Source organism: Drosophila obscura, unplaced genomic scaffold, assembly GCF_018151105.1.
Source record: "Drosophila obscura isolate BZ-5 IFL unplaced genomic scaffold, ASM1815110v1 contig_213, whole genome shotgun sequence".
Taxonomy (NCBI): domain Eukaryota; kingdom Metazoa; phylum Arthropoda; class Insecta; order Diptera; family Drosophilidae; genus Drosophila; species Drosophila obscura.
Genome location: NW_024542805.1, coordinates 291853 through 305522, shown reverse-complemented (window position 1 = coordinate 305522; position 13670 = coordinate 291853). Strand labels below are relative to the sequence as shown.

The 13670-nt window shown below is 34.2% G+C and overlaps 1 protein-coding gene across 2 annotated transcripts; it reads left to right on the top strand.

Annotated features, from left to right (window-relative positions):
* The first annotated feature begins 2818 nt into the window (after window positions 1–2818).
* LOC121404547 lies at window positions 2819–5454 on the top strand. Of its 2 annotated transcripts, none has more exons than XR_005968072.1 (2): window positions 2819–4028; window positions 4090–5454. XR_005968072.1 is itself a non-coding variant. In XM_041594200.1 (2 exons), the coding sequence occupies exons 1-2, from the start codon at window positions 3746–3748 to the stop codon at window positions 5036–5038; spliced, it is 1236 nt and encodes a 411-aa protein (XP_041450134.1). In that variant the 5' UTR covers window positions 3538–3745; the 3' UTR covers window positions 5039–5444. The 2 variants fall into 2 exon arrangements, 1 of the variants encoding a protein (XP_041450134.1); XM_041594200.1 differs by having other exon boundaries at window positions 3538–4032; window positions 4090–5444.
* The last annotated feature ends 8216 nt before the right edge of the window (window positions 5455–13670 follow it).

Genomic DNA, 13670 nt, shown 5'->3' with positions numbered 1-13670 from the left:
CATGGGAGTGAATTTTCTTGAAGTTGAAAACCCACACTTTAACTTTAAATTATGTATTACATAATATTCGAGTCCGAATATGACTTCGTGATCCTGCTTCTTTCTAGTAGACCTAATTCTTTTTGATTGAAGCGTGTCCATTAGAGTTGAATGCTTTTTTTAAACTGAGAACTATTACTGAAATGAGCTGTATATAAAGGAGAAAGCTATCACCGACTCATTTAGTTTATTACAAAATCTCAAGCCAACATGAACACAATCGACAGGAAATCAAGCGTTATTGTTGATTTTCAATATCTCTTTGGAAATAACAAACAAATTTTTATTAAGGAATTAGCGTTTATGCAAACCGGTACAGTAACTCCAAACTTCTTTCATTTCAAACCACCATACAACCTAAATGAATTGGATAATGAAATGATTAAACAACAAAACATACATCATCACACCATAAATGGATTGGAATGGTCAGACGGTGAAATATCATATTTAAGTTTAGGTGAAATACTTTCACCACTAAACAGATTTAACACTGTCATTGTAAGAGGTGAAATTAAAAAAAAGTTTTTATCAAAGTATTTAAAAAATAACATTATTGATATCGATATTGGAAAAAGTCTGACCTTATATCCAAATTTTTTTACCAACTGTAGAATTCACAAAAAAATGCCTCTTAGATGTGCTCTAAATAATTTATTTAAGCTTTTTGTTATCTTGGAAAATTCAAATTATAATGTATACTGTAATGGTGATTCATATGTATAGAATTTCAGTATGTATTAAGCATTGGAATTAACTAGTTGATTAAAATGGATACATTTAAGCGTTTGTTTGAAAATGATCCACGCAAAAAAGGATACTCCCAAGTTGTTTATTGTAATTATTGCGGATCTGATACTCATTTTGAAAAAAACTGTCACAAAAAACGCGATCAGGAGAAACCTAATTAAATTATAGAAAACATTTATAAATGATTAATAAATAAAAATTACTAAAAAATGTTTAAACAATTTATACATCCTTTTACAATGCTAATTTGTGGTCCTTCAGGGTCTGGAAAGACAACGTTTTTAGAAAATTTAATAAACAAAAGGAATGAAATGCTAAGTATTTCAATTGATCGAATACTGTGGTGTTATGGTGAGGAACACGCTAAACCAAATTTCAATAACATCGAATACTATAAAGGAATTCCTGAAACAATTGAAAATGAAGCTAATGAACCCATTCTTTTAATATTAGATGACATGATGATGGGTGCATTTAATAAAAATGTATGCGAGCTTTTCACGAGAGGATCTCACCACAGGAACTTATCTGTAATAGTAGTTACACAAAACATATTTCATAAATCATCACATACGCGAGATATTTCTCTAAACACAAAATACATCGTTGCATTCAAAAACCCCAGAGATAAACTGCAATTTCAATGCTTGGCAAGACAAATTTATCCTGAGAACTCTCAGGAACTATTTAGAATATATAAGGAGGTTACAGATGAGCCACATGGTTATTTACTTATTGACCTTACTCAGGGAATAAATGATCTCTTGAGATTTCGAACAGATATTTTTAATTCTGTGTACACAATTTGCTTTGCTGATGAAAATGGTTTACAAAAAGAATCTAAATCGATTGAAAGCGAACAAACATTTATTGTATGTGCTCAAAAGGGCTAACCACAAACTTCGAAATGCAATTATAAGTAATTGTGATATTGAGTCGGTGAAAGCATTAGTGGAAATAGTATTGAACACATTACAAGGAAATCATAAGATATCAAAATCTCAACTATATGCTCTCAAAAAGTATAAAAATGCATTACGTTATATTTCATGTCCAAAACGTTCAATCAATTCCAAGAGAAAAGTTCTCATCCAAAAGGGAGGATTTTTACCAATTCTAATCAGTTCATTGCTTTCGGGGATTTTTGGAAAAATATTAAGCAATGTTTAGAAATACGCATCAATTAAGCAAAGTAATTTTAATGCGTCCGAATGCTTATCAAAAACTAATAAAAGGTGAAAATGAAAACGATTTAATAAATATAACATTTTTACCTATTTTAAATGATAAGAAAACTAGTGACTATAATAAATGGATTAAAATACGTCAAGAATTGTGTTACTATCAAAATAAAAAAAGAAATAAGACAATGGATGTACGACCTAGTCTGAAAACATCACATCCATCATCTAAAACCATTGGAACACAAACACAAGACGACTCAGTCGGGTTTGATGTAATGCCCACAACTGATATTCTTTACAATAAAAATAATGTTAACCCAAAAAAGGATTTCTCAATAGATAATGAGTCACATGATTTACCTAATCTCAGCGACGATGATGATTTAAAGCCTGAAAAAACTTTTAAGTCAACGCATAAAAAACGTAAAGTAAAGGACACTTCATTTTTAGAAACACCATTTTTAGACACTCAAGTATCAAAAATACAAGCAGTATCTAAAGTAAAGCTTACCGATAAGCAGCAAAAACTAAGAGCAAAACTTAAGAGGGATAAAAGTGAACCAAAACCATTACAAGACTTGAAATACGTAAGCGGACGGGAAAAGTTGAGTAGATCTGTTAGAAACAGAGAGCCTTTGCAAATTGGAAAAAACAAAATTAATTGGGTTTCCTACAATTAATAAACGGAGCAGAACATAAAACAAAAAATGACATTTACAACACAGTTTTTCGTTACATTACTCAGTAATGATTCGTTAAATGTCTTTAATGATAACGTTAAGTGTGCATTTACAAACATTGTAAATATTCCTGAAAACATGAATGACGAATGGGAAGTTGGAATCACAGACTTATATCTTAATAAATGTACACCAGTCAATCGTAATAATTCCTCGATTATATCTACCGAAACAACAGAATTCGTTATTAGCTTAGTAAATGGGGAAACATTTAGATATGAAAATGAATCAATTGAGTCTGAAGTTTTTGAAAATGGATTGATTTTTGTTTACACTGACATTATTAAACCAAGATGTGTAGGAAACAAGAGACCCCGATGTCTTCGAGTATTATATTTCAATGGAAAAGAGCAACTCATGCAATTCAAAAATATTGAATATTATCCTATTGAAATATGGTCACCAAAGGAAATTTCAATATTAATTACTGATTCCAAAGGATATAAAGTACCATTTGAATCTTCAACAGTTCCAATATTTATTACTCTACACTTCAGAAAACGAATCGAAATGCTATAAATAAAACTGTACAAATCTAAATTAGTTCAGAGTAGAAATAGTCATCATGACGAGATCTTATCAACAATATTATTTAAATCAATGTGGTGGTGGGTTAAATCATATAGGAAGTCTATATGTGACACCCAGAGTTATCCAACAAGGTAGAGGAATTGGAAATTTTTTTAGTGGGCTTTTTAATTATATAAAACCACTCTTCCTTTCGGGGATAAACGCTATTAAAAATCAAGCCTCTGAAACTGGAAAGGCTGTAATAAATGAGTTTGGTCGAAAACCTTTAAGAAACATTATCCAAGAACAAAGCAAAATTGCATTGCAAAATCTGTCAAATAAAGCAATAAATAAATTTACACGATTCCAAAATGGTGAAGGTAAAAAGAATAAAAAGAGAAGGTCTAGGAAAAAACGAGCTCATTTATCATCTAAACAAGGACGCAAACATACGCAGTCGAGACCAATAAAGAAAAAATCCTCCAAGAAATTAAATATAAAAGATATTTTTTCGAAATCAAAATGACCACCCATATAGAATGTATGAAAAGCGAATTGGATCTGTTTGAACCACATCCCACACAAAGCTCTATTCTGAGAACTGAAGAAGTTTCATACAATCCCATAGCTTCATTGGACAGCGCCTCTTCAATTGAATTCGTTTGCTTAGGAAATGGTGAAACATATCGAGATCTGTCAAGTGTTTACTTAAGACTTGTTGTACAACTAAGAAAAAATGATAATGGAAGCATTGAAGGAGACAATGTTGGAGTAGTGAATAATATTTTACATTCAATGTTCAGAAGTTCGTCTGTATATTTAAATAATATATTGGTTTCTCAGAGTGATAATAACTATCATTATAGATCGTATTTGCAAACGATTTTAAACTATGGTAGTGACGCCACTGAAAGTCACTTAACCACTCAAGGCTATTATCCTAACTATGGTAAATTATTATCTGGTAGATATGTTAATACCGATGGATCCGTTTTGCTTAAAAAAATTTTTCAAAACAGTAATAAGGTTGAACTTTTTGGAAAAGTTAATGGAGATATATTTAATCAACCAAAACTGCTTATAAATAATGTTGATTTAAGAATAACTTTTAACATTGAAAAAACAGCATTTTATTTAATGGAATCTGAAACTGAATCAAATCTAAAGATATTGGAAGCACAACTCTTCATGAACCACATAACTATTAATCCAAGCATTTTATTGGCTCATCATCATGTTTTACAAACTAAAAATGCTATTTATCCATATAGCAAAGCCCAAGTAAAATCATTTACAATATACCCAGGAAATAATACATTATCAATTGACAATGCAGTTATTGGACAGATTCCTAATTTTTTGGCTTTTTGCATGGTAAAAAACAAATCATATTCTGGCAATCGAACTTTGAATCCTTTCAATTTTGAACATTTTAAAATTCAACGCTTTAATCTATTGGTTAATGGTGTGCAAGTACCATCGCAGGCTCTTGAGTTTGATTTCTCGAACTCTGAAAATGCACAAAGCTCTAGAGGTTATAATATGCTATTCAGAGCAAGTGGAATAAGACATTATGATCGAGGCTTGCAAATTACAAAGGAAATGTATGATAAAAATAGTTTTATATTAGCATTTGACTTAACTGCAGACCATTATAATTCAACCCATTGCTCAAACTTAATTTCTCAAGGAGCCATTCGAATTGAAGGACGATTTTCGGAACCTCTTACTGAAGCAGTTACTTGTTTGGTATACTGTGAATATGACTCAATGATTGATATTGATAAACATCGAAATATTCGGGTTCTATTATAAAAATGAATACATTGCAAATCAATAATTTGCTTTCTAAGCATTCAAAAACAAAAAAGGTTTTTAAAGGAGTTTATCCCTCTGATAAGCTTCCTAAAGTAATTTCTAAATATCCTGCTCTAATAATAGCAAACACAGATTCATCACAACGTCCAGGAACTCATTGGGTTGCTTTCTACTTTGAAAGCAAAAATTCAGCTGAATTTTTTGATTCCTATGGTCAATATCCTCAGAAAAAAGAATTTTTACAATTATTAAGAAAAAATTCAATGAAGTTTACATTTAATAAACAATCACTTCAAGGATATTTTTCAAGTACCTGCGGTCATTACTGTATTCTTTATGGAATTTTTAAGAGTAACAATAAAACATTAAATTGTTTTTTAAAACAATTTAAGAAAAATGACTTTAATTATAATGATAAGCTAATAATGAAAATGTTTAAAAAATATGTTTAAAATAAAACAACATAAAATTGTTTTAGAGTAAATATTTATTGCTGTTTTGAACTGGGATTCATTCGCTTATTTAGGTTATAATATTTTATCATTAAGTCTACAGCTTGAGCTTTCTTTGCCGGTAATGTATGACAAAGGCATGTATCAGGTCCATCGGTAGCATCGTCATCACTCCAGGGGCACAGCTTATAGTGAAAGCCGAACTTTGAATACTGGAGCTCCTTTTCCTCCAGATCCTCCAAAATGATCATTAAGTTTTCCAGGGTTTGTCGATGGTCCTCAAAGATCATCTCTTCGAATTGAATAAGGAATAGTTTAATCTGCTTGGCGTACATGCTTCAACTGGCTTCTTGAATCGATTACTGATGTTGGTACAAAGAGCCTGGCTCTTTATATACACGATTTCATTCTTTTCACCTTGTGTTTTCCCTTACCTATGTATATATTGTAAATAAGCAGTGCTATATCTATCCATCTCTTTTTACTTATGTAGATTCACATAGGTTTATTTACAACCTTTTAATCTCTTTTTTATTCTTTAAATGTATAGTTGTCTCTTGCTCTCTGACATACATAAGAAGTATTCCATTTAAATAATTATTTTTTCTTTACATATAAATTGGAAATGGGCAGTGCTATATCTAGTCATCTCTTTTCCTTTATATATAAGATGTGAAATTCCATGCTCCTTTAACATCTTAAAGGGTGTTTTTGAGGAAAATTTGGTTACATAACTTTTGGGTAAAAATATCCAAAGATGCTCGTTGTCCTTATCAGTTAAATAAAGAACTACTTTATTTCCAAAGGATGTTTTTTTGAGTTTGCATCCAATGATCTTGTACTCAAATCCTATACATAGATCCTCAACCTTGGTGTATCCAATCACTGGCTTTGTCTCGTTAAGTATTTCCAGGAACGCCTGTGTATATATTTTATTACAACTGTATCCTTATATATACAAAAAATAGTAATAAATTTCTTACATACCATTATAGGATTATAAACTATTCAAAAAAGACACTGTTGTATACTAAATTAGGTATCTAAGATTACATGGTCTTTTATACGCTGGGTAGGTTAATTTAATATAAAAGAGAGCTGTTCTGATTGGTAGTTGAGTGATAATAAGTAAATGATTCTAATGGTTTAAAAGCAACATGTCTTCAATCTGATTGGTTGTTGAGTGATAATGAATAAATTCAATCGATACCACTTTAGTATATGATTTTCAACTATTAAACATATATTTTTGTCTTTATATATAACCTTCAACATGAACCAATATATAAACAGAATGAAATGAATATAAAAAGAATTAAATGAATACATATTTCTTCCTTTGTTCATCACTTGAAAACCTATATAATAAGTTCAAGTTCTTAAGATAATTTAGTTTATTTTCAATTCAACATGAGGACATTTCATTGTGAGCTGTGTTATGATCAAAAATCGTTTAGTTCCCTCAATGGATTAAAAAATCACACCCTAAAAATCCACAACTTCAGTTATCCAAAATCAAGATCATCATTTTATCGATGTTACTTATGTCCTGGACCTAAGAAGTTTTGGTTGAAATTTGACTTCAATATGCATATTTTATTAAAGCATAACAAAGAATTAAAGCAAATAAATGAAAAACTAAAAAAATATTAAAAAATAAATTATCCAGTAAATGTACATATATCTTTAAATATAAGTGAATTTACCCGATTGTACCTAGATTAATAGGATGTGAAATTCAACCAATAAATACATTCAATACCAGGTACCTATACCTGAAATGCACTTATTCTTTTGTGTAATCCTCGCTTGGAAAACCTGTTTCAAACGAATCCTATGATTCTCTGGGGGATGTAACATGTAATAGTAGGAAGTGAAATTCACCCAATCAGAAGTAAGGAAACATTGAAAATAAATTTCTTAAATGTAGTATTCTATTTATTATACCTATGTATGTATGTATATAATATTATGATTAGAAAAATACATCGAATATTTTTATTATACATATGCTTTCTCGCCTTATTTAAATCCAGCCTCAGTTCTTTCCAACGCCGCTATTAACTCAGCGTCATCTTCATCCCGAAGTAGATCCCTGAGTCGATCCCTTTCACCGCAGTCTTGATCATCGACCAAATCGAAAATATGATCATCATCCGGAAAAACGAATGGCGTTTCAGTCATGGAGTCCTCACCGACATATTCCTCAAAAATGTATTGTGATGATATCATGAGGTCATCATCCTCACTATCATCATCCCATTTAATCTCATTAATAGGATTCCAATTCCTCTCGAGATAATTTTGGGTTTTAATTCTAAAAATCAGTGACAGGTCCACGGAGTCTGGCTGAGAATCCAGATTTATGGTTTCCTCCGGTTGCGACTCAATAAAAATGACCTCTAGGTTATCCATCTTTGTATACAGTTTACTAGTTTCTGTAATAGCTTATAGCTGTGAGTAGCTATTATATAGGCACTCAACTATAGGACAGTGTTGGGAATACAATACAGAGAAGGAATTTAAACAGAATAGTAAAAAAGGTTTAAGGTCAACGAGATCCTTTTACAGGTAAATGCTTTGGAAAAAAACTACCTCTAAACTATCACATCAGATATAGTCCAAGGAGATGAAAAACCTGTTTGTCAGTGTTTCGAAGAGCCTGAGTGAGAGGAAGGATCAAAGGGTAGAACTCGAGAGAGGGAGGGAGAATGTAAGGATTGATTTTGATTTGTCACAATTTTCAGGTAAAAAAAAAATCGATATTGATTTTACAGAATTTCCAGAGGAGAAAAGAACTTAGTTCACATTTTCACCGATAGGTGGCGCCACCAAGTAGTAATGAAAAGGGACCTTCTTCGTATATTTACTATAATAAGTTCTCTTTGCATTCATCTTATACTTTTATTCATTGATTGCACATCCTATATATAAATATAGGTAACTCTACTCTTGAAGGATATGATTATGGTAAATATCTGAAACTAAAACCATATATATTTTTATAAATTATTTTATTTCAACATGATCATGGTAAATATCAGAAACTGAAACCATTTATTTTCCCAAAACAATATGAAAAAATATTTATTTTGAACATGATCATGGTAAATATCAGAAACTGAAACCATTTATTTGAAAACCACATGTTGCTGAGAATAGGGTTGTTGAATCAAATATCATGTTTCACATCCTTAAGCAACATGTTGCGAATTTAGGATTTACTCGCAACACGTAGAAGGGACCATTTCATTACTACTTGGTGGCGCCACCTATCGGTGAAAATGTGAACTAAGTTCTTTTCTCCTCTGGAAATTCTGTAAAATCAATATCGATTTTTTTTTTTTACCTGAAAATTGTGACAAATCAAAATCAATCCTTACATTCTCCCTCTCTCTCTCTAAACGAGTTCTACCCTTTGATCCTTCCTCTCACTCAGGCTCTTCGAAACACTGTCAAACAGGTTTTTCATCTCCTTGAACTATATCTGATGTGATAGTTTAGAGGTAGTTTTTTTCCAAAGCATTTACCTGTAAAAGGATCTCGTTGACCTTAAACCTTTTTTTACTATTATGTTTAAATTCCTTCTCTGTATTGTATTCCCAACACTGTCCTATAGTTGAGTGCCTATATAATAGCTACTACTCTACGCCCCCCTCTCTCTTTTATATTGGGGGGGGCCCAGGAGGGGGGGCCCCTAAAAAATTGAACGGGAAAGGAAGGCGGGTCAAGAAGTAAAAGGGACGCCTGACCACGAAAGATGGACTAAGTAAGAGAGCTGGCCAAGATCTATAGCTGAGGACTGAAGAGTCGAGAATTTGTAGGACTTTGATAACAGATTGAGTGATTTTTATAGATCGCCACTGTCTAATGTTCTTACAAGTTACCATGACCAAGTATTTCAGCCTGTGTGTTTTGTTTCCTCTTTGTTTATATGTACACTGTGATACTATAACGGATGTTAATTAGGGCTCTGCAGGGAGCTAAAATATCGGAGATAATTTTTTTGCTATCGTATCGTTTTTTTGGGATTACCGTTTATAAATCTTTATCTTTATTTATCTTTACCTATATTATATATACCTATTTTGTATATAATTTTTTTAAAAGCCATTAAAATTAGTATTACATACTTAGAGAGATAGAGGATTATCAACATGGGGTTAGATCGTTCAGACGATGAAGCGGGGGCAGCGCCACCAAAATGTGCTTTGTGTAAAAAGGGAATAGCAGAGTCGGATAGTTTTAGGACAAGGTGCGATCATGAATTTCACAAGTCCTGTATTAAAACGCATTTCAAGGCCACAAACACATGCCCTACTTGCAAGTTACAATGCACCGCAACAAAATCTTTTCAACCTGTTCAGCTACCGACAAGAACGCGATCGGGGTAGGGGATCCCGAGCGAGGATAACTCAACGGAACCACCACTTGATCAACAGGCATCAACCAGCTCAAGCATCATGACCGCACAGATAAACGCAGCGGTGATGGCAATGCAGAACGAGTTGTTAACTCAGCTATGATGATCTGGGACGGACATAGCTCGAAGGCCTGATAAAGTGGGACACATCATGAACAATTGTAAAATAAGGTTCTCGGGAGCTTTAGATGGGTTGAGTATGGACAGCTTTATATATCGTGTAGAAGCCCTGACCCATCAAACTCTGGATGGAAATTTCGCTCTTTTATGTGGCAACGCAAACACCTTGTTTGAAGGTAAAGCTTCCGACTTTTATTGGCGGTACCACAAGACTGCTGGAGTGGTGCGTTGGAGAGACCTTTGCATGGCCTTAAGAAAGCATTTCAGAGACCCTCGGACAGACGTCGATATAAGGCAAATGATAAGAGATAGGAAACAAAAAGAAAAAGAGACGTTTGACAGCTACGGCTGTGGTATCCCGAATACTTACAAACCATCCTGCCAAAGATGTCAAAAAAACGGGAAAGGGAACCCATCAGATACTCGTCCGCTGACGGGTGTTCCACAACGACAACCGACGAAGCAGGGTTAGAAGCAGACAGTCGTCCGGAAAGACCAGAAAAGTCGATCGAATTGGTTCAAGCAACGGAAGAAATACCTTTTTACTGGCATAGAAAGATAGATTGTTTTAGAAAGTTAGTTTTACCTTGTAAGTCAAATATGATAAAAAGCGTCTCGCGAAGCACGAAACGTCTGAAGGCTTTTTGGAAAGCCGCAAAATATATAAACTCCATTAAAAAGAAAAATGGGGACCAACGTCCGTACGCAAAAGTTATATTGTTCGAAGAAGCTAAAACGGGTTTGTTGGATATGGGCGCTGGAATGAGTTGTGTGGGAGGTCATCTAGCGAACAAAATCATATGTAGCGGAAGACCATTTAAGAAGATAATGTCGAGCGCAAGTACGGCTGATGGAAATAGGCAGCAAATTGTAGGCAAATTAAGAACTAATATAGAGTTTAAAGGTGAGTCCAAGGAGATAGAGCTATTTATCATTCCCTCTCTAAGTCAAGACTTATACTTAGGGATAGATTTTTGGAAACTCTTTAACCTGTTGCCATCGCCTTTGCAGATAGCAGAAATCAATGCATCTCCGGGTAAACACATCCTGTCACCAGCCCAAGAAGTCGCGTTAAAAACTATAGTGGAACAGTTTCCTTCCTTTGCTGTTTCGGGTCGTGGCAAGACATCTATTATGACCCATGTTATAGACACAACAACGGCATTTTTCGGTTTCACCTGCAGTAGAGAAGCTTCTCTACGCGGAAGTAGACAGGATGATCAAGCTAGGAGTAATTGAGGAGTCGGAAAGCGCATGGTCCTCGCCAGTTGTCTTAGTTCAGAAACCAGGGAAAGTCAGACTTTGCTTGGACAGTAGAAAGGTGAATGCAGTAACGGAAAAAGATACCTATCCCCTTCCCCAGATTGATGGCATCCTAAGCAGACTGCCAAGAGCAAACTTTACATCAAGCTTGGACTTGAAAGATGCTTTCTGGCAAATTCCGCTCGAAAAATGCTCAAGACCTAAAACGGCCTTCACTATACCAGGTAGACCTTTGTATCAATATAGGGTCATGCCATTCGGGTTGTGTAATGCACCCCAAACAATGTCGAGACTAATGGATAAAGTAATTCCGTGTTCCCTTCGCAACGAAGTATTCGTGTACTTGGATGACTTGCTCATAATTTCGGATAGTTTTAACTCACACATGGAAGTACTGAAAACGGTTTCATCGCATATTCAGAAGGCTGGTTTAACGATAAACATATGAAAAAGTCATTTTTGTATGAAATCAGTTAAATATCTCGGACATATAGGTGAGGGAGGCATTAAGACCGATCCCGAGAAAATTTCGGCTATTACCGATTTTCCATTGCCAAAAACGTTAAGAGCACAAAGAAGCTTTTTGGGTTTGGCTGGTTGGTATCGAAAATTTATTCTCAACTTTGCTTCGGTTTCAGCTCCGTTAACGGATCTTTTGAAACAAAAGCAGAAATTTGTCATGTCCGAAGAGGGGAGGAAAGCCTTTGTTGAGCTAAAGGAATTTGTTCAAACATGAACATGTCGATGTACGAGTACATTAAGAAAAGATTCTGTACACAATCTATATATTTCTAAATTTAAATGTAGTAGTACATAAAGTCGATAATTTACGACCGTTTGAAAGAAAGGGCAAAGATGTGTGGTAATAAATACGCGACAAGCAACACACAAGTGGAGATCCCACTGATCAAATGTAGAGCTAAGCATTAATGTTGTATGCAATGCGTTGCTTGCACTCAAACAACCCCCACGGTAACTGTAGCCGTTCCATGGGTCTAGCGATAAGAATAGAATATCAATTGTACCACATACATTGTTTGTAAACTGATATAAGGCTCTGATTTTAAGAATAAAATTTAGTTTGAATTTACAACTCAACTCGCAAATGTCTAGACTTTTCTTAAGGTCTTAACATTTTGGTCCTTCGAGACTCTCCGTTGTTTCCCCCCTGTGGTAAGAGCACGGAGTTAAACCAGCTCCTTAAAGACTGCAGCACCACTGTCTGGTACCACTGTAGCTCCAAAAGTTGCGAAATAATAAACTCGTGTTTCCCTTTTGTAGTAAGAAACCGAGTATAAGCGAGAAGGAACGTGTGAGTCGTTTCTGGGGACACGACTATACTTATAACCGTACTCAGTCAGTATATACATTTTTGAGCTTATGATTTTTTAGAATTTTAGAAAAAAAAAAAATTTTACATTTTAAATTTTTTTGCTACATCTCTTATCTACATCTACATATACAATGTCTATTCTACATCTAACATGTAGATTGTACATGTTCCATTCATATTCTACATCTCCTCCGCTAGGGGTTGCTCGCGCGCTGAACGCGGCAGAGTGTGCGAGGGAGAAGGAAAATGAGTTGCGTTGTTTTGGCAGGAGTGGGCAGGGGAAGCAACAGAAAATTAATTTCTTCATTCTGGCTATAATTATGATCCGATCTTATTCAGATTCGGCAGTCTGGTAGATATGGTCATTCTCTAAGATACTGCGTTTTTAGTTTTATCGTATCTTTAAAAATGTGCCTGCCACAGATTTTCGTCCTTTGTGTGGGCGGAAGGGGGCGGGGCGAAATTTTGAAATACACTTGTAGCAGTGTGATATCACATGAGTCTGGAAACCAAATTTGTTGCCCTAGCTCATATAGTCTCTGAGATCTAGGCGCTCAACAAGACGGACAGACAGACAGACGGACAGACAGACAGACAGACAGACAGACGGACAGACAGACATGGTTCTATCGACTCGGCTATTGATGCTGATCAAGAATATACTTATATACTTCACGGGGTCGGAAACGTTTCCTTCTCTGCGTTACACACATCCACTTTTACCACAAATCTAATATACCCCTTAACTCTTTTTTGAGTACGGGTATAAAAAAGGTCGATGGAAAACACCTCTAGAAAACTTCTCTGAAGCTAGATCTCCAATCAATGATGTATATGGGCGCAAACCGAAGCAAACTTTGCCTTTAATTGGCATATAACAAAGACCCTTTCAGAAAACACAAAATTTTATTAGTCCACATGTCATGTGTGTTACATAATAGGAAAAAAAGTCCCTGATGGGACTAGGTATCACTTTTGGATCAATATTTCCGATAAGAATTTTAGCACGTATTATTGCACTCAGATTATATCTTCTGC

Bases quoted from the DNA above. Each gene is read 5' to 3' on its own strand.
- LOC121404547 (XM_041594200.1), top strand. From the start codon at position 3,746: ATGACCACCCATATAGAATGTATGAAAAGCGAATTGGATCTGTTTGAA. The intron at 4,033-4,089 runs GTCTGTATATTT...CTATCATTATAG, and splicing joins CATTCAATGTTCAGAAGTTC to ATCGTATTTGCAAACGATTT.